General features: G+C 34.7%; 1 protein-coding gene and 1 pseudogene across 2 annotated transcripts; both read left to right on the top strand.

Moving 5' to 3' along the window:
• The first annotated feature begins 1,463 nt into the window (after positions 1–1,463).
• Positions 1,464–2,184, top strand: LOC145566673 (lysM domain receptor-like kinase 3 pseudogene; annotated as a pseudogene).
• Positions 2,185–2,597: 413 nt separating this feature from the next.
• On the top strand, positions 2,598–19,405 carry LOC145567600 (chitin elicitor receptor kinase 1-like). Of its 2 annotated transcripts, XM_081626916.1 has the most exons (12): positions 2,598–3,238; positions 5,134–5,167; positions 6,868–6,872; positions 7,003–7,152; positions 7,516–7,697; positions 8,186–8,275; positions 13,884–13,977; positions 14,056–14,207; positions 14,282–14,373; positions 17,517–17,655; positions 18,516–18,614; positions 18,720–19,405. In XM_081626916.1, exons 1-12 carry the CDS (start codon positions 2,614–2,616, stop codon positions 18,879–18,881), a joined length of 1,824 nt encoding a protein of 607 aa, XP_081483042.1. In that variant the 5' UTR covers positions 2,598–2,613; the 3' UTR covers positions 18,882–19,405. The 2 variants fall into 2 exon arrangements, with proteins under 2 accessions (XP_081483042.1, XP_081483041.1); XM_081626915.1 differs by lacking the exons at positions 2,598–3,238; positions 5,134–5,167; positions 6,868–6,872; ... (1 more) ...; positions 7,516–7,697; positions 8,186–8,275 and adding an exon at positions 10,252–11,509.
• The last annotated feature ends 657 nt before the right edge of the window (positions 19,406–20,062 follow it).

Genomic DNA, 20,062 nt, shown 5'->3' with positions numbered 1-20,062 from the left:
TCTAATAGTCTAATGGGGATGTTCTGACGGGAGAATGTGGGGGCACGCTTATCATAATTTTTTTTAAGGGTCAATCAGATATTTTTTAATAAAGGGGGGGCACGTGCCACCCAGGACACTGTGTAGGTCCGCCATTGGATGGAAACATAATTGAGTTATAGGATATTTATTTATAGTTATGCTTAATTTTGTATATATATGAAATATTAGAATTCTATCGATAATAAAACTCAATACAACAATTTTATCTTAAAAATCTATCCAAAAATCGTGTATTTAGCATCATATGTATTATAATAATACCTATTTTTCTCTTACGTGGCGCGACACTTAGCAAAAAACTGGAATGTTAAGTGTCGCTGTGTCGTGGTCTGGCTGCGAGACTGGCTTATATGATATGATATTAGATTAATGGAAAATTTGCCAATTGCAGCCATTTAAAGTTTGTATTGTGCAAATTACAGTCATTTAAAAAAAATTGCAAATTGCAGCCCAAAAGTTCTTATAAATTGTAAATTGTAGCCCAATTTAACTTTTTCATCGGTTTTCGTGTCGAAAAATATTCGGTTAAGATTTTAAGGGCCGTTTTAGATCTTAAAGTTCCAAATTGAGCTCGAAATTAGCAAATATATAACGTAACTGCCTCGTTTTGCGTAATAAAAATGTATCAATTTATGGACAATTATTTTTTGCGGTAAAAACGAGGCTTTTACGTCATTTTTTTTTTTCTAATTCCGAGTTCAATTCGGACCCATAAGAGCTAAAATGACCCCTAAAACCTTAATCGAATATTTTTCGACATGTAAACCAATAAAAAGTTGAATTGAGCTGCAATTTACAATTTAGCAATTTACAATTTTTTTTTAAATGGCTGCAATTTGTAAAATACTAAATTTAAATACATGTAAAATGTTAATAAATTCCCAACTTAATACTAAAAAGGGAAATATATTAAATGGTTATATACAAGGCTGCATATAGCATTACACTTAATTTTTTTCAATTTTTTTTAACATTTATTAAAGTTACGCTTAATCAACCGCTTATCCTTAGATAATCTCTTTTATTTTATTCTATTAAGTTGCAATTATTACATGTTGATCGTTGACTAACCGGTACAACGTGAATTACCTAGTGTCAAACAAAACTTATGGTGCGGGGTTTACGAAATTTTAGCCTACTAGCCGATTTCCCATCTAAAGTACTCCGTATTTGATTAAATCTAGAATTAATTACTCTAGTTAGTTGACGGTCCAACAATAATGTCCACTAGTCAACATTCAAACAAAAGGATCATCCTGCCTTCATTATTCTACCCACTTTGCCAAACTATAAACAAATTCATCACTCAATAATTCTCAATTCCTATCTCAAATTTCCGGGTATTATTCATTCTAATGTCTCTTCAAACCAAATTATTACCACTTTGGTTTCTTCTTTTATGGATTTCTTCATCAACTTTCATGGTAGAATCAAAATGCAAAAAAGGGTGTCAAGCTTTAGCATCATACTATGTATGGAATAAATCAAATTTTACTTTTATAACCCAAGTTCTAAAAGCTACTGGAGATGATTTCCTCAGTTATAACCCAAGTATTCCTGACAAAGATAGGGTTCCATCTTTTATAAGGGTTAATGTTCCTTATTCATGTGATTGCCTAAATAATGGGGATTTTTTGGGTCAGATTTTTCAGTATAAGTTTCAAAAGGGTGATACTTATGATATACTTGCTCATACATACTATTCTAATCTTACTACTGTAAGTTTGATTCAGAAATTCAATGATTTTCCCATAAATAATGTACCTGAGAATTCCATTGTTAAAGTACCAGTTAGTTGCTATTGTGGGAGTAGTCAGGTTGATAAGAAATATGGGTTGTTCTTGACTTACCCACTTCGTCCTGAGGATAGTTTGAGCTCGGTTGCCCGGGTTTCGAATTCGACACCGAGTTTGCTGCAGAAGTATAATCCTAATGTGGATTTTAATGCTGGAACTGGGATTGTGTTTCTACCTGCTAAAGGTATACCTTTTCTCAAGAATACTTTATTTGCTATGATTCATTGGTTTCATTATATTGTTTGGTATTATTAGTATGTGCTTCTGTTTGATCACCAATTGAATGTGGGAAGTGTTGATTTTGTTATTGGTTGTTTTCAGTGATTTTATCTTTGAAGAACAATAGTAATGTGTTGTTAGTAATTATAGGGTTGTGCATTATTTGATTAAGAACTAGGGTGTGATAAGTCATCTTGTTTCATCAGTATTGTTTGATGAAGATAGGAATTTTGGTGTAAAATTGTGCATTTTTTGATGAAGAAAAGAACTTGATAGTGATCAATCTGATCGGTTATATATAGTTTTTAAGAAATAGTAATCCAAACATGGATGTGAGGATCCAATGATTGTGTCGATTAGTAATAGAAAGTGGTTATTTTTTTATTAAACAGTGGTTATTTTTTTATTAAACTATCATTTCTATGCACTTAACCCAAATTTGCTACCTATTCTCCTTTTTCCCTTATTGTAAAGTAGCTGCCTTTAAAATAATCCAACACTTGAAAATTGGCATTCTAAGTTGGGTTGTTGGGGCTTTATTTTTTTTCTGATCTTAATGCCGTCTCTTCAAAAACAATTGTCACTTATTTGGTTACCTCTTCTTCTATGGAGTCCTTCATCTTTCATGGTCGAATCAAAATGCAAAAAAGGGTGTCCAGCTTTAGCTTCATACTATGTATGGACAGGGGCAAATATCACATTCATAGCCCAAGTTCTGGGAGCTTCTACAGATGATATACTCAGTTACAACCCAAGTGTTCCTGACAAAGATAGGGTTAGATCTGGTAGCAGGATCAACGTTCTGTTCTCATGTAGTTGCCTTAATGATGGGCAATTATTGGGTCAGTTTGAGTATAAAGTTCAAAAGGGTGATACTTACGCTAAAATTGCTCAGGAATACTATTCAAATCTTACTACTGCAAATTTAATTCAGAATTTTAATAGTTTTCCCACAAATAATGTACCTGAAAATTCCATTCTTAAGGTTCCTGTCAGTTGCTCTTGTGGGAATAGTGATGTTGATAAGAACTATGGTTTTTTTTTGACTTATCCACTTCGTCCTGAGGATAGTTTGAGCTCTATTGCTCAGTTTTCGAATTCGACATCAAGTTTACTGCAGAGGTATAACCCAAATACGAAATTTAGTGCTGGGACTGGGATTGTGTTTATTCCTGCTAAAGGTATAAATATCTTCAGAGTACTATTTGTGCAGTGATTTGATTTGATTTACTTTTATGATGGTAGTTTAACTACTCATTTAAATGTAGAAGTAACTAATTATCTGGTTATGTGTTGCTTTGGGAATTGCTGTTTTCTGTGAATTTTAATGTACAAGAGCAACAGTGATTGTGTTGTTTCTGTTTTGAGGGTGTGGATTTCTTCACAAAAACAAGAGCTTGGGTGTGAATATGTGATCATCTATCTGGTTTTCCCTCTCTTTTTTTGGTTGGTTTTTTGAGTTTTCATTATAATCTGAGATATGAATGCTCCAGACAAACCAAATGGAATGCTTGATGCACAATGTCTCAGTATTGGACGTGGGGATAACCAAGAACTGAGATTATGTTCATTCTGGATCACCGCCTTTGAGTCTCTGTTAGCCCAAAGTTATATAAATAAATAAACGTAGTGCATGATTTGTAATAGACTCAGATGATTAAGATTAAAATAAATTGGCTAACTTGTATGGTTGTACCTCATTCACGCCCTCTCATGTCAGGAGTTAAGTTTTCGTTAATGTCAACTTTGATGCTTCAGAGGGGAAGACAGGAGCTAATAATTCTAAGAGGGAAAAAGATCACTAGCGTATTTGAAACGGCCAATAGGGCGAGGCTGGAGCATTATGAATCTTAGTCTTTCAAGCTTCAAAGGCAATTATTGATAGGTTTCTATCTTTCTCAAATAAGTAAAAGAAGTGTATTGATGAGATGGATCGACTTTCTCAGGCTTAAGGAGCAGATCTTTCAAGGAATTAATGATGTCAAACTAATTGTGAGAAGTGGTCATGACTTTAATATGTTGTAACAATGTTTTAAGGGAGTGTATGCATAACTTGATGTAACTAATATTTATTTGGGGAAGATGAGAGGTAACTGGCTTAACAGAAGAATTAACTCCTGTAATTCCTTAGTGTTTTGAATATATTTTTCTATGAGAAGCCGAGAAGGAATTTGCTGATGGCAAAAGATAAGCTAGAATTGAATTGACAAATCCAAGAAGCAATGGGCCTTTGGTATTGGTGTCAATTGTCATGGATTTGGTAAACTCTTGATATGCAGTTAAAATATGAAAAAGAGTTTTCTAATTAAGAAAAAATTGACTAGCGTAAAATAAGATTTGGCTTAGGCAACTTTATAACGGAAGGCAAAGTGAAGTTCAAATAATGAACTTATGAACCCATTCAGTCAGCTGGAAAACCAATATGTCTCCAAATGGGAAAAAGTTATGGAGCCTGTCACATGAAAACATAGAAGGCCGCATTCTCATTTTTGATAAGTCAGATACACCAACACTTGGAGCAATGTTTTGTAAGGCCTTAGTTTTTGCTGATAGTTTTGCTACCAGTCTTACCACCTATCCTAATTCAAGCCTTGACCATATTGCTGTATGCCTTCCAAGTGATAAGATAGAAAAGGGCGGGGGGAGGACTAGTGTCTGTGATCTTATTGCTGTTCTATATATGATAAAAATAATTTGGTTGAATTTATGTTCCAAGGGATAGGCTAAGAAATAATATCATTATATGTACTCTTCTATGATGATTAACACTTTTACCGTCAAGATATATCAATAAATGAGTATTTATTGGTATTTCACCTGCTTCTTATCTTGCCTTTGATTTTTTTTTTTTTTTTTTTTTTTTTTTTTTGTTTTTTTTTGGTTAATCTTCACTAGAGAAAATAAAGCCTGGGCAAATTGTAAATTTGTAATAAAGTAAGAAAAACCAAGTGTATGCTTTTTGTTTATGGAACATGCTTGTGATTGTTTTCCTTGTATATGCTCTGGAATGTTGAAATTGTTTCACTAAGTTATTTATTTATTTATTTATTTATTTTTTCCCCTGGATTGATTACAGATAAAACTGGACAATATCCTCCTCTGCCTTCAAGGTACAATTCGATGGTAATACTGTATGCATATATATAGGGAAAATTTCATCATGCTTACTCTCGTTAAGTTTTTTAGTTTATTAGACAGTCAAACAATGTTTCGTCATAGTTTCCTTCCTTTCTTCAGATTTTAGATGAATATATCTGTGTTAGTGTTCCCTTCGTTTACATATGTATGTGCATAGTCATCACTAACTGTTCGCACCACTTTTCTATTACCATGTGGAGATATGTATGTAAATCAACAATGTAAACCCATAACTTTAGTTTTGTTCCCTCTTATAGAAGATTGACCTCTGGACTTTTCCCAAAGCTTTAAAAAGAATAGTTGACTTACTTTATTTATGATGTGTAATATAAGCAATTGCTAATGTTGGAACCATAATTTTATAATATTCGTATTAATGTACTACCTCTGTTGTTGTTACTCTCTCTCTTAAATTTAAATGCATTTCTTGATTTCTGGGAAAAAGTTAGTGAAATTAAAAAGAAACAAAGGGTGTATATTATTAAGCAATATATGACTTCAATGGATTAAACCAAATATTGGTTAGAAATCTCTTAGAAGGTAGTTTTATAAGAGTATCATTTTGTAGCTTACTAGCTTATACAATTATATGGTGTATAAGAAGAATACCACTTGACAAGGTTTGAATGCCAAAGTGAAATACTGAAAAGTAGGCTATTATTTTGGTATAGAGGGAGTATGTATCCTATGTTCCTAGTCATGTTTTGTTATGGATATACCCTTATTTGACATGAGGTCTCCAGTAATGGATCTGGTTGTCTTCTTCATGGCCTTATTCATGTAGATGTCAAAGGGTTTATTGGCTTGCTTCTTAGCAGCAATCTAAACTGTGTTAGGATGGAAAAGAAAGAAACATGATAATTTTATATAGGGCCAAGTGAAGAGGTTTAGGGAGGGGTCATGGTGGTCATATATAAGCTTTGGAAATATTTATTGATTTGTGTCATATGATCCGGATCTATGATAGGCATTTCTAGCAAACATAAAAGGACGAATTAAAATTAATCTAGAGAAGATTGAGTAACTTCTTGAAATCTAAAATTTCAAAAACTAATGCATGATAGGAGGTTTGAAATATGTAAGTTGGAAGTAATTTGGTGCGATGTAAATATACAACCAACAAAGATTCATAGAAAAATATGTAAATGGCATTTGTATCTTAATGTATAGGAGACTTCGTGTACCTAAAGATGACTATGGGCCGTGCCTCATGCTTAACCCCCATTCCTCGTACCAAGCCCCTATGCCTTGAGCATGGCTAGACCTAGCCGACGGATGAGTCTACTCGCTATGTGTCATGATGTGCCATGCCAAATTTTTTTAAAGGGGTAGCCCATGCACGGCCCAAGCCCACGTGCCACCATTCCGTGTTTGTGTGCCTAAGCCTTATTTAACATACTTTTGTGTGCTTTGTCGTGTTGGGGTGTTCCGTGTCGTGCCTTGTGTTTTTCAAACAAAGGCATGGCCCAGCACACATAATAGCGTGTCATGCCATGGGCTGGCAAGGCCTGATGCCAAGTTTACTTGTATCCAAGATTAAATATTCCAAACCTCAGAGCTTTGGTGTGGAATGAATATCATAAAGATGAACTGGATTAGTTGCATGCCATGTTAGAAATCTTAAAATTATGTATTAACTTTCCTTTTTTTGTTTCCTTTTTGTCTTTTGCAGCTCAGGTGCTTTGGTCCCTTTCATCATTGACTTATTTGGGATAGATCTTGTTGCTGTCATGAATGGAACATCAATGAGCTCATAAAATCCAGTTTTAATGCTATGTGAAGTAACAGTCTCCTTTTGTGCAAGCAGGACTTTCAGGTGCAGTCATTGCTGTTATATCTGTGGCAGTTGTAGCTGTGGTGATTATGCTGGCTGTTTTATTTTTGCATATGAGAAGAAAGAAAAAGAAGAAAGCTTCACTATTCCTTGACAACTCTGGAGAATGGCTAGCACGGTCTGGTAAGATTTTGACCAATTATTTGCATCCTACAACAGCTACTCCTCAGCAAGAATTGGGGGGGAGTGGGGAGAGGGAGAGAAGAAATGGAAAGAGGAATAATAAAAACATATGTGCTGTTGGTCTATGATTGGAAGTAAAATTAGGGTGATGATGGGGGATGATTTTAGTAATTATAGTATTATTGTCAGATTATATACTCTTTTTAAACCAGATAGTTCACACTTCACAGTTAATTATATGCTCACTTATTCTTTATTCTATAGCTGATGTTACTAATTTAATAGGAAGTCAAAATTAATTGCATTTATCTTGATTATAATATTTAAAGGTACAAATTGTGCTCAGCTCACTTGTGATGACAGTTCAGGGAAGTTCACGTAAAACTGCAAGTTCATTGGATGCTGGAAACAGGGGTGTTACCGTTGACAAATCAGTTGAATTTTCATATGAAGATCTTGCGCTAGCAACAGATAACTTCAGCATGGCTAACAAGATTGGTTCAGGTGGTTTTGGGGATGTTTACTATGCAGAGCTGAGAGGAGAGGTTTGTATGGCACTTATACTGATAGTGTCTTTGAATCAGCTGATACTTGATGTTTTTGGTTTGAGATTCATGCATGAAATTCACTTTTTCACAGTACATAATCTTCATGTGAAGTATTAACAAACCCTCTTTTATGGTAATTTTGGATTAGTAAGTGTGATATTGCTCAATATTGGACTTCTTAATACTTGCAAAGTTTTTAGCTTAGTAGCATAGGGTACATCTTAAAAAGTTGTAAATTATAGAAAGTACCCCAATTTGGATTCCAATGTTGTTAATTCCCTTTACATGGGGGAAAAATGAGGTGGACATAGCGGAGAACTATTAGCACTCCTTGTGCATGTACAAAAACGTTATATATTTATCTGTTTCTCATTACCCCTGACAAGTAACTTTTAGTCTGTCCAAAGATAGTATGAACTCTTTTGCGGCATTTTTATAATTCCTGATTTCCTTTTTACTTAATTGCATGCCTGAAATCTTCACAGAAAGCAGCTGTCAAGAAGATGGACATGCAAGCATCTAAAGAATTTCTTGCTGAGTTACAGGTTTTGACTCGCGTTCATCACTTGAATCTGGTATGCTTCATGAACTTTCTTTGTATTTATGAATTATGATGCATTTGCTAGCTGACATTAAACTGTGGCTCTGCAATTTTTTGGCCTTTTGCCATAGTAGACTAGTATGTCTCCTCTTTATTGCACGATTTTGCTTGTTTGTCTAACATGTACACAGCTTTGGTGTGCTTAACCTCTAGAAAAGACTTTCATTTTGATTAACAGTGATTTCCAAAGGTGTAGAGCTGTAGACTATATATAGTCATGTTATAATTTAGGGAAGTTTTCATTTTACTAGCTTTCCACAGGGCTTTTAGTGGTACTTTCTGTTAAGCAGAGGTTTTATCCTGTCCTCAAATACATTAATTGATTTTCTAGTTTTTTAATATGCTTTGTCTTGCCCTCAATGGCGGACCTACACAGTGTCCTGGGTGGCACGTGCCCCCCCCTTAAAAAATATCTGATTGACCCTTAAAAAAAAAATTATGATAAGCGTGCCCCCACATTCTCCCGTCAGAACATCCCCATTAGACTATTAGAGTAGTAAGTTTCCTTTGAGGCTCTGACAATTTGACAAAAAGTAAAAAAAAAAAAAAATAATAATAAATAAACCTTAAAAGTACAATTAAAAAAAAAAAAAAAAAAGGAATACTACTACTTCTAGGATTCTATACCTAACCCCTATTCCCCTAAAATCTTAAATTTCCAATTTTCCCACTTCCCAAAATTTAACTACTCGTACAAATCCCCAAACCCCAATACCCCAACCACACTAAAAAACAAATAGTCCCCAACTGTAAAAGAATACGAGTACTTTGCAATTACTCCGTATTCAACAGTTATAACCTTTAGGTTTCGACGAAAGTGAAAATTGGCTGAATTCTTGTGTAATTTTGTATTGTTTCTTGTTTGTGGGTGTCACATCTACTACCAAATTAAGGTCAGTTACTTTCTTATTATCCTTTGTTATTCTTTAATGTTCTAATTTTTGTCCTTCAATTGGTTGTTGAATGTTGATATTTTTAATAAATTTTATAATTGAAATTGATATGAATTATATAATATGTTGAATATTGCACATTAATAATTTGTTACGGTGGTACTTTATTACTATTAGTAAATTGTAAATTTGTTTGAGGGAATGAGGGTTTATCAATTAATTGTAAATCTATACAAAATAATTGTATCTTGTTAAAGTAATTGTAAAAAATCTAATTATACTCATTTAAAATTACATTATGAAGAGAACAAAAACAAGAGATATTACAAGTTTTTTTTTCAAAAAGAGTTCATAAAGAATCTGGTGCTACCTCTAGTCCTAATCCTCCCCAATCTCAAGCAAATCAACCTGATATTTCTCAACCAATTGATAATCCTCCATCTCAAGAAACTAAAAATAGCCCTCAAAATTTAGGAGGTGATGCAGAAATTGGAGCTAGTTCAAATCCTAGGACTGATGCTCCAAACGATGAAGAAAGATTAGCTGATGTTGTAAATCTTCCTCATGATCCGGGACTAAGAAAAAAGATATATGAGTTTCATCCAGATGACAAAGATCTTGTGAGGGGAGCATATATTCAAAGAAAACTTTGCCAGCCTAAATACTATGAATTTTCTCAAAGACCTTTTGGGCCGAAAATGCGTCGTTTTAACCCTAATTGGTTTAAAAAGTATAAATCTTAGCTTGAGTATAGTGGTGAAAAGGATGCAGCGTTTTGTTTTCCTTGCTATTTATTCTAGAATGAAAATTCACCGGGTGGAGATGCTTTTGTAAGTGGTGGATTTAGAGCTTGGAATAAAACAGATGCATATGATAAGCATATTGGAGGACATATGAGTGCCCACAATCAAGCTATGGGGAATTTAAATGCTTTTAAAAATCAGAAGGGTTCCATTGCATCTGGTTTATCTAAGCAAACTGAGGATACTATGAGTAAGTATCGAAAGAGACTACAAGCTTTTATTAAGTGTTTGAGGTGGTTATTACTTCAAGGGTTACCCCAACGTGGTCATGATGAAAGTGAGTCTTTGTCGAATCGAGGTAATTTTTTAGAACTTCTGAAATTTCTTGCAACTGAAAATTTTGATGTTCGGCAAGTAGTTCTTGAAAATGCTCCGGGTAACTCTCAAATGACATCTCCTAGGATTCAAAAAGACATTATTAATGCTTGTGCAAAAGAAACAACCAAAGCAATAATTGATGAATTGGGAAGTGATTTTTTTGCTATTCTTGCTGATGAGTCTGCTGATATATCTGATAAAGAACAAATGGCTCTTTGTTTGCGATAAATAAATAAAAGAGGAGAGGTGACTGAGCGCTTTCTTGGTATTATCCATGTTGTTGATACCCTGACACTAAAAGCTGTAATAGAATCTTTACTTATGGAGCATTCTCTCACTTTTTCTAGAGTTCGTGGTCAAGGTTATGATGGTGCCAGCAATATGCAAGGTGAAATTAACTGCCTTAAAACTTTAATTAAAAGTGAATTTGAATCTGCATATTTTGTTCATTGTTTTGCCCATCAACTCCAATTGACTCTTGTTGCCGTAGCTAAGAAAAATGCTGATTGTGGGTGGCTATTTGTTGATGTGCTTGCATCATTATTGAATTTTGTTGGTGGTTCACCTAAGAGAAAAGAATTTCTTCGACAAAAACAGGCTGAACATGTTGCGGAGGCACTAACTTTGGGTGAACTTGAATCGGGAACTGGTTTAAATCAAGAGCGTAGCTTGAGTAGACCCGGCGATACTCGTTGGGGTCTTCACTTTAGAACCATTTTGAATGTGCTTAATATGTATCCCACGATTCTTGAGTCACTTGATGACATTGGAGCTATTTCTGACCGTGTTGATAGGAATAAAGCCGAGTCACTTACTCACTTATTGATGACATTTGATTTTATCTTTGTGGCACATTTGATGAAGAGTATATTTTCTATTACAAATGAGTTGAACATGGCATTACAAAAAAGTGATCAAGATATTGTGAATGTAATGACAATGGTTGATGTAACTAAGAGACATTTACAAGAGTTACGAGATGATGGTTGGGATTCTCACATGGAAAAAGTAACCACATTTATGGTTAAGTATGACATTGAAATTCCTAACATGGAGGAAAAGTATGTTGTCCCAGGGAGGCGACAATTTCGTGGTGGTAGGCCACAAGTGACTAATCTTCACCATTTTCGAGTTGAAGTTTTTCTAAGTGTCATTGATCTACAATTGCAAGAACTTGATTATCGATTTGATGAGGTAAGTAAGGAATTACTTATATGCATGTCTTGCTTCAATCCTATTAACCAATTTTCTTCTTTTGACATTAACAAATTGATCCGACTTGCTAAATTTTATCCCAATGAATTTTCGAGTGTTGAAATTTCTTTTATGGATGATTCACTTAAAATTTTTATTGTGGATATAAAAACTGATGAGAGATTTTTGAATTTGAAGAACCTTAATGAGTTTTCCGTGAAACTTGTTGAGACACAAAATAATGAAACTCATCCGATAGTATACCTGCTTTTGAAGTTAGTGTTGCTTCTCCCTGTGGCGACAGCAAGTGTTGAAAGAGTTTTTTCAGGAATGACTCAAATTAAAAGCAAATTGCGCAATAGCATGGGAGATCAGTTGTTGAATGATTGTTTGGTTACTAGTCTAGAAAAAGATTTGTTTTTGAATGTAAGCATAGATGCTATTGTAAACCAATTCCAAAATATGAAAACTCGACGAGAACAATTGTAACTTTTTAAGTAGAACTTTGTTATGATCGAAATTTTTTATTACATTATGAATTTACCTCTATGAATAGAAGTTTTTTTTTTAAAAAAAAAAAAATTCGTCTATATCCTTTTATGTTGGTAGATATTGGTGCCCCCCTTTGTTGAAAATCCTAGATCTGCCACTGCTTGCCCTGGTGTAGACGTCCAGTAGCCGGTAGATAGGACTATGACTACTTTAGGCTTTCTAAATTCTGAAAAGAGCACTGAGAAGATATAATTGGATTTATTTGCTGCATAAGGAGTCCACCAAGAAGCTACAAGTAGGACTCCTTTTGGCTCCAAAGAATCTTGAGTGCTTAGCGTTTGAAGAAATCATAGGGTGAGGACCTCCAATCTTGATTTGTAAAATATGTGTAGGTAAATTCTCTACGTGAAATTGATTTGGTTACAGGGAGTGAATTGATTGAAGCTATCATATTGTTTACTCTTACAACTTCTCTAAATAATAGGCTACATTTCACTGCTTGCCCTGGTGTAGACGTCCAGTAGCCGGTAGATAGGACTATGACTACTTTAGGCTTTCTAAATTCTGAAAAGAGCACTGAGAGGATATAATTGGATTTATTTGCTGCATAAGGAGTCCACCAAGAAGCTACAAGTAGGACTCCTTTTGGCTCCAAAGAATCTTGAGTGCTTAGCGTTTGAAGAAATCATAGGGTGAGGACCTCCAATCTTGATTTGTAAAATATGTGTAGGTAAATTCTCTACGTGAAATTGATTTGGTTACAGGGAGTGAATTGATTGAAGCTATCATATTGTTTACTCTTACAACTTCTCTAAATAATAGGCTACATTTCACTAACTTTATCATATTGTCAAAAACATTATACCTCTGTTCTTGAAAGTTCTTTACACTCACTATTTGCACGGACTCTGATGCAATATTTAACCATATACATCCAATTTTGTATGCTAAAAAATTATGAAATTTGATATTTGGAAAACATAAATCGAGACAAATCTAACAAGATCCCACATGACTATGCTTTGAAGTGAGCAATAGTGAGAATTCATGGTCAATGTTAGTTGTTTACTAATTTTGGACATATATTCCAAAGTGTCAAGAACTTTTTCTATATAGGAAAATCTGCCATATATTAGCTTTTACTCATGCTAACACCATCTTTTAAATTGTAACTGATTCCAATCCAAATCTCTGTAATATATATAAAAAAAAAGCCCTCGGTGCTTCCTTTCTCTATCAAATTCTTCTCAATAACTGCGTTTGAACCTCCTCCATTACCAATACTTAATGATTGACCTAGTTGTGTGCGAATCGAAGCTAGATGAGATTTGGTGATCTGTACTCTGAAGATGAGATGAAACTATGAAGGTAGGGATAGATTTTTCTGACAGGTCGTATAGATTGAGGAAAGTTAAGTAATCAGGTAGTTTTGAATGGAGGGAGTTGGGAGTGTACATTCTCTCCGGAGAAGCTCAGGAGCTCTGCTACTCTGAAAATTAACTTGTCATCCATAATTAGTATCCCCTTATGCATTTAGCTATTCAGGCCTTCAGCTGGAATCTCACAAGTCTTCTTAAAAGCCAACTTATTCAGGTTCTAAATGGCAGCTGATGCTATATATTATTTATATTATATATTTGAAAAGACTATCAATAACATAAGAAAATCCTGCCATGGATCTTGTCAGATGTGCTGTCTAATTGCATTTTTGTTATCACCGCCTCTTCCTTTTTGGGGGAAAGTCTTCTTCCAATTACTTAGGACATTGTTGAGAGGAGTTTATCTAATTGAGTACTAAGTTAGAGGATAAAATTTGCTTACCTTGTTTAATTCCCATATTGGCTTTTTACATGCCGTTAACGATTTATACTATTGGTTGCAGGTTCGCTTGATTGGATATTGTGTTGAGGAGTGTCTTTTCCTGGTGTATGAGTTTATAGAGAATGGAAATTTAAGCCAACATCTGCGTGGCACTGGTGAATTTCTATTATTGAAAATCTTCTTGGTGATGTATCTTGGCATGATGCCAATAATAATTTTTTTTACGTGTTCAGGAAAAGAACCACTACCCTGGTCTACCCGAGTGCAAATTGCCCTTGATTCAGCAAGAGGTCTTGAGTACATTCATGAGCACACTGTCCCTGTTTATATCCATCGTGACATTAAATCTGCCAATATACTGATAGACAAGAGCTGCCATGCAAAGGTGTGATTGATTCCTTTCTTTTCGAAATGGTAGCTATTCAATGTTTTTTTTCCTAAATTTTTTCATCATTGCAGGTTGCAGATTTTGGATTGACCAAGCTGACTGAAGTTGGAAATTATTCAGCTCCCACACGTCTTGTGGGTACATTTGGATATATGCCACCAGAGTAAGAAAGAAACTTCCCTGTTACATTTTCTGAGCATGTAGTTTTCCAATCAGAAATTGCCAAAAAATACTCCCATGACATTAGCTGGGCGGAGCTGTTAGTAATGATAGAATTTGAACATCTTTCCCAAATTAGTTGACATGTGTACTTGGTCCAACTTGGTTATAGTTGTTAACCTGCCAAATCAACCTCGCATACAGTGAGATTAATCCCTCTCTGGTATCTAAATTGTTGTCACATAAACTTCCTCTCTTTTCATCTCTCTCTCTCCTTGTCTTCGTCTACTTCAAAATAATCTTTCTGATAGGTTCATGCTGGCACTTCTGATTGTTGTTGGCGTTAATTTTTCCATAGTTTTCTCTATTGACTCGTTGCTTCTCAATTTTCATTGCCAAAAATCCTTAGTGCCTCATTAATAGAGACCGTCCTTCAACATAATTCACAATTTAAGATATCTAATTGTTACGTGTTTTTGCAATCCAATCTGCAATTGTAAAATCCTAATTTTTGGAAAAATTTACAAAAATAATCCCACCTTTCAAGGACCTTCTCATATTAGTCCCACCTTTTGATTAACTCAATATAATCCCACCTTTTAACACACTCTTCTTAAATTGGACCCTTTTGAAAAAATGACCTGCTACTACAGGTTACATATATGACATGGCTTTGACTGTTGGACTATCAATGTTTTTAATAACCCACCTCATATTACCCCTTCATTTTTTCAGTAATTTTTTTACAAAGAATCTATGGCTATGCGAAATCAAAAATCAAGCAAATCTAGGTCTTCATATTCAACCTCCAACTCAAAACTTTATAGAAAGATTGTTCCTTACTAATTGATATCACAACAATGAAGCTGTTTTGCATGTTGTCAAATCAGGGCCAAACGTTGGGCAAGATGTTTAGAAGAACATTAGAAGTTAAATAAACATAAGTGTGCATTATCATTTCAAAATACTTTCCACATCCAAATTTAGAAGAACATACATCATAATTTTTGTAAAGATAATCCAAAATACTTGCCATGCCATTAAACATAATCCAAAATACAGCTAACATAATCCAGAGTCATTGAACAACAAAATAGTCAAACACTACGTTACATGGACTCTGGAACGGGTGTCGGACACGGACACATGTCCAAGTGCAGATCCGGCAAATTCCAAAATTTTAAGACACCGGGACTCTGTCTGATATTTGGACACGGGTACGGGGACACGTCAATTAAAGTTATAAGAATAAATTATATATTATAAAAGTTTTAAATTTTTCATTACGTCCACCCCTATTTTTTTATTTTTTATTTTTAATTTTAATTGTTTTCTCGGTAAATTGTCCATTTAATGGCAGTCTTCTTCTCTATATCAATAGTGGTTTTCAAACAAGGTGTGTTTTTCTTTCATGTTTCTCCTCTTTTTTCCTCTCCACTCTTAATGGAAGTGTCCGAATGCACAGTGAAGTGTCGGACACTTGTCCCGTGTCCATTTCGTGTCGTGTCATGTCGACACAAACACTTCACGATTTTAGGTCAAACAAATTGATGCGGTATGTAATTTCACAAACTTGACATAAAATAGATGGCCATTGTGATGAAGTTGAGGCTTAACTGGATTGCAGCAACTGGAAAGCTAAGATTGATCTCTGACTTGCTGACATTGAAGTTGCAATGTTGATTAATTTGGGTGGGAACTTTCATATGAAGCTGGAATTGACCTCGCAATTGAATTAGCATGAAGGCCTCAACATTGTCGTTCATCCAGAGGCACAATATGGACCTCTTACTAATGGCGTTTCGCCATTGTTGAATAGTACGGAGGTTGAAGGAGGGGGCAGTAAATGAAGGGAATGGGTAGTTGGGGGGTTGATTGATTTGGGTGGGAACTTTAGTCGTAAGACATTGTTGACTTCCCCTAAAAAAATTATTCAATGTTTCTTTAGATTAGTAAGAAGATGCCACGTCATATGAGTTTTTTTATTTTAAATAATGCCATGTCATATACGTAACTTGCTGTAGCAAGTCATTTTCTAAAAGGGTCCAATTTAGAAAGAATGTGTACAAAGGTGGGATTATATTGAGTTAATCAAAAGGTGGGACTAATATGAGAAGGTCCATGAAAGGTGGAATTATTTTTGTAAATTTTTCCATACTTTAAAGCATTGATAAAAGTATATGGAGAAAAGTCAATGGACAAACAATGATGTAATAAATTGTCCTTGTTATAAGTAATCCATAAGTTTGGCTTAATATCTGTGACAACAGGCATCACTATATGGCCTCTCTCCTAGTTCCCATTCCTATAGCCGTAGATTTCTTTGCTACAAGAAATGCAAACATGGTGGTGATTTGGTCTATTATACACCTGGATATACCTTCACATGGTAGTCTTTTATAGCCATGATCTATGTTACATGGACTCGGGTACCCATATCTGACATGGGTACCATGTCCAAGCGTCCGACTAGACTATTTAGTAAAAATATTCCATAATTTTGAACTAAAAATGAAGTGTTCGAGTGTCCCAATGTCCGAGTGTTAGGGTCCACCATGGGTACTTGAGATGAAATGAAGAGTCCATGGTAACATAGGCCATGATCATGTAGGCCATGATCATGTAACTATTTTTGGATAGAAGGAAAGGAGGGGGGGAGGGGATGAGGAAGTGGAGGGAAGAGAAAGGGAGGAAAAAAGGAGCTCCAGTTTCTCTATAGAATCCAAATCTCTCCAATTTCCGAGGGATTATGCTTATTTAAGAGAAAGGGAAAATGGATCCCTCTCTCTTCTTCCCTAATCCTTTACCCAAACAAGAGAAATTGTCCTCCTCCCTCTATCTCTTCTTCTTTTCCTTCTATTTTTATTAAACAAAGTGTTTATGCTCATATGCCAAAAATAAACTAAAAATAAAAAAAATTGCACATAACATACACTTGCAAATATAGAGGGCATATCTATCTGAGAAAAAGGTGAGTGGGCCATGCATTGCTCTTGTAGTTCATATACCTGGATTGTTGTTTGTATTGGAAAATCTGCAATATTTAGAAGGATTGTTAATCTGTTGGAGAGTTTTCTCATGTACATAAAGAGCATTCATTATACTCATAACCAATTGTATTTTATTTTTCTTTTATTTTGTTTACAGGTATGCCCAATATGGCGAGGTCTCTCCAAAAGTTGATGTTTATGCATTTGGAGTTGTTCTCTATGAGCTCATATCAGCTAAGGCAGCTGTGGTGAAGCAAAATGCCTCTGGTCCTGACTCGAAGGGCCTTGTCGGCATGGTAAGCATTTGGTACACCCTCTGAAGTGGGTTTTATTGCTGAAGTTAAATAATTGCAATTTTGTCAGAAACGCTTATTGTAAACCAAATAAACCACGCCCTGCCTGTAACCTTTTCTCTTTAATTACTTATAAATTTTCCGTTGAAGTTGCTTTCATGCTATGAAATGACCCAGCCCCACCTGTCAATTTCTGTCTTCTTTTTTTTTTTTTCTCCGGTGGGGGGGGGGGGGGGGGTATTGGATTATTGACTAAAAGTAGTTCCTATACTTTAAAATAGGAACATGTGTTTGTTAGGTTTCTAAGTATTTTGCGGAATATGTGGAGACATGGAGTTAAATGGAGTTAGTAGGTTACTTACGTAGTAGTTTGTGCTTTAAGTTAGACATGGGAACATGGGGTTATGCATCCTTAGCTATACCTTTGTAATGCCTATATAAGGTTTTTATTTTTTTTATTTTTTTATTTTTTTTATTTTTTTTATTTTTTTTTATTTTTTTTATTTTTTTATTTTATTGTAGTTAAATTTAATTGGGTTGAATACTATTTTTTTTTTGTTATTCTTTCCCCTCTCTATCTATATTATAACTTCAACAGGGGTGTCTGGCATTCACAGCATGTAGTGATTTTAGAATACTGAGATTGTGTTTACCTCACATCCCTGTATACATAGGGATTGATTGATGACATTTCTGCAATAGGTTTTAACCACTATCGCTAGGCTAAGGACGGAAAATTTATCTAGTAGATGCTATAGCATGCATGTATATGTACTGAAAGATGTAAATGATTTAAAAGCTGGAGATTACACACTTCGAGGCTATGTACTGAAAGATGTATTTGTTTCTTGATAATTTCACAGTTTGAGGCTGTTCTCAAACAGCAGAATGACCAAAATGAGATTCGGAAACTGGTGGATCCTAGGCTGGGGGACGACTACCCTCTTGACTCAGTTTTTAAGGTAGAAACTTTCTACTCTATTAATGGCGGAAATCACAAATAATTGTCTTTTGGATAGTTCATCAGCTAGAAACTGCATTTGTCTGATGGTTTTTATTTGCTGCAGGTGGCACAACTTGCATATAAGTGCACTCAAGAGGATCCTCATCTAAGGCCAAGCATGAGATCTATTGTGGTGAACTTAATGACGTTGTCATCCACAACAGGTGAGTGGGACACAGGTGCCTTCTATGAAAGTCGTCAAGGAAGTCTAGTTTCTGCACGTTAAGAGTCTTGTGACAGAGGATGAAAATCCGAAAATGTAGAGGTCATATTGAAATGTTCGCTGTATAGCCTTTTGCCATTACAACTCTGTGAAGTCGTCAAGCAAGTGAAGTGCCTGCACGTTAAGTGTTTTGCAACCCAATGAAAATCCAAAAATGTAGAGATAAGTGTTGAAATATTCGCCATATAACCTTTGCCATTACAACTCTGTAAATATGCAATGTACTCGCTGTAATGATCTCATAGATATTTTGCCCAAACAAGTGATTCTGCAATATGCAGTTGTTGATCAGATCAGTAATTATAACAATATACAGTTGAGGAGCTGAAAAACAGCCATTCTTTTCTGGTGTGTAATTATTTGGAAATTTCTAATAACATAGTGTTATGAGAAAATCCAAGTTTATCTCCTTGATAAAACCAATTGGCGTTTATCAAATGGCCCGTAAATAAATGTGTAATATTTGCACCTTTCATAGGCGAAGGGGTAAAACCGCTACTTATGATAGTAAGATTTTACCTATGATATTATGATTTTGCCCGATAAATGAAATATGTTTATCAAGAATATAAATTGGGGCTCCCTTTAGGATTATTGTTTGAATAAAGGGTTATTGTTCATTTTTTTTTTTTTTTTTTTTTTTTGTATTAAGGAACTTCTATACTTAATTATCCTCTAATTTCCTTGGTTACTCTCTAATTTCCTCTCATTTCCACTAATTATCCTCTAACCCACCTAATATTTCAATAAATACTTATCCCTCTTGTCCCTTTTCCCCTTATCCACCTAATTATTCAGTAACCTCAACCTAATTATTCAATAAATCCTTATCCACCTAATTATTCAATAACCTCCACCGTTGACCGACCCTCCCTTTCCCTCTTATCCCCGTCGGCAACCACCACCTCTATTCGAACTTCTTACATACCCTCATTTCTCCCTCAAATACTCTCAAATTCACTACCAAAATTTGCAAGAATATTCTTGGAAGCTTTAAATCAAGTTCTCCCACACACTCAATGTATTTTTGCTTCGATTTTATCTTATAATTTACTCGAATTTTGTGATTATTTTGTCCGAAAACCCTAGAAAAATCAATTTGGGGGTTTTCGATTTTGTGCATCTTGCTTGCAATTGATTCTTGTTTTGGCTTCGATTATGTATATATATGTGATGCTAGGTTG

Source organism: Chenopodium album, chromosome 11 (genome assembly GCF_948465745.1).
Source record: "Chenopodium album chromosome 11, dcCheAlbu1.1, whole genome shotgun sequence".
NCBI lineage: Eukaryota > Viridiplantae > Streptophyta > Magnoliopsida > Caryophyllales > Amaranthaceae > Chenopodium > Chenopodium album.
The sequence above is the reverse complement of the archived record's forward strand: the minus strand, read 5'-3'. Positions and strand labels throughout refer to the sequence as shown.

Coding starts and splice junctions, on each gene's coding strand:
- LOC145567600 (XM_081626916.1), top strand. CDS start 2,614: ATGCCGTCTCTTCAAAAACAATTGTCACTTATTTGGTTACCTCTTCTT. Junction 7,153..7,515: donor AGAATGGCTAGCACGGTCTG/GTAAGATTTTGA, acceptor TTGTGATGACAG/TTCAGGGAAGTTCACGTAAA. Junction 7,698..8,185: donor ATGCAGAGCTGAGAGGAGAG/GTTTGTATGGCA, acceptor AAATCTTCACAG/AAAGCAGCTGTCAAGAAGAT.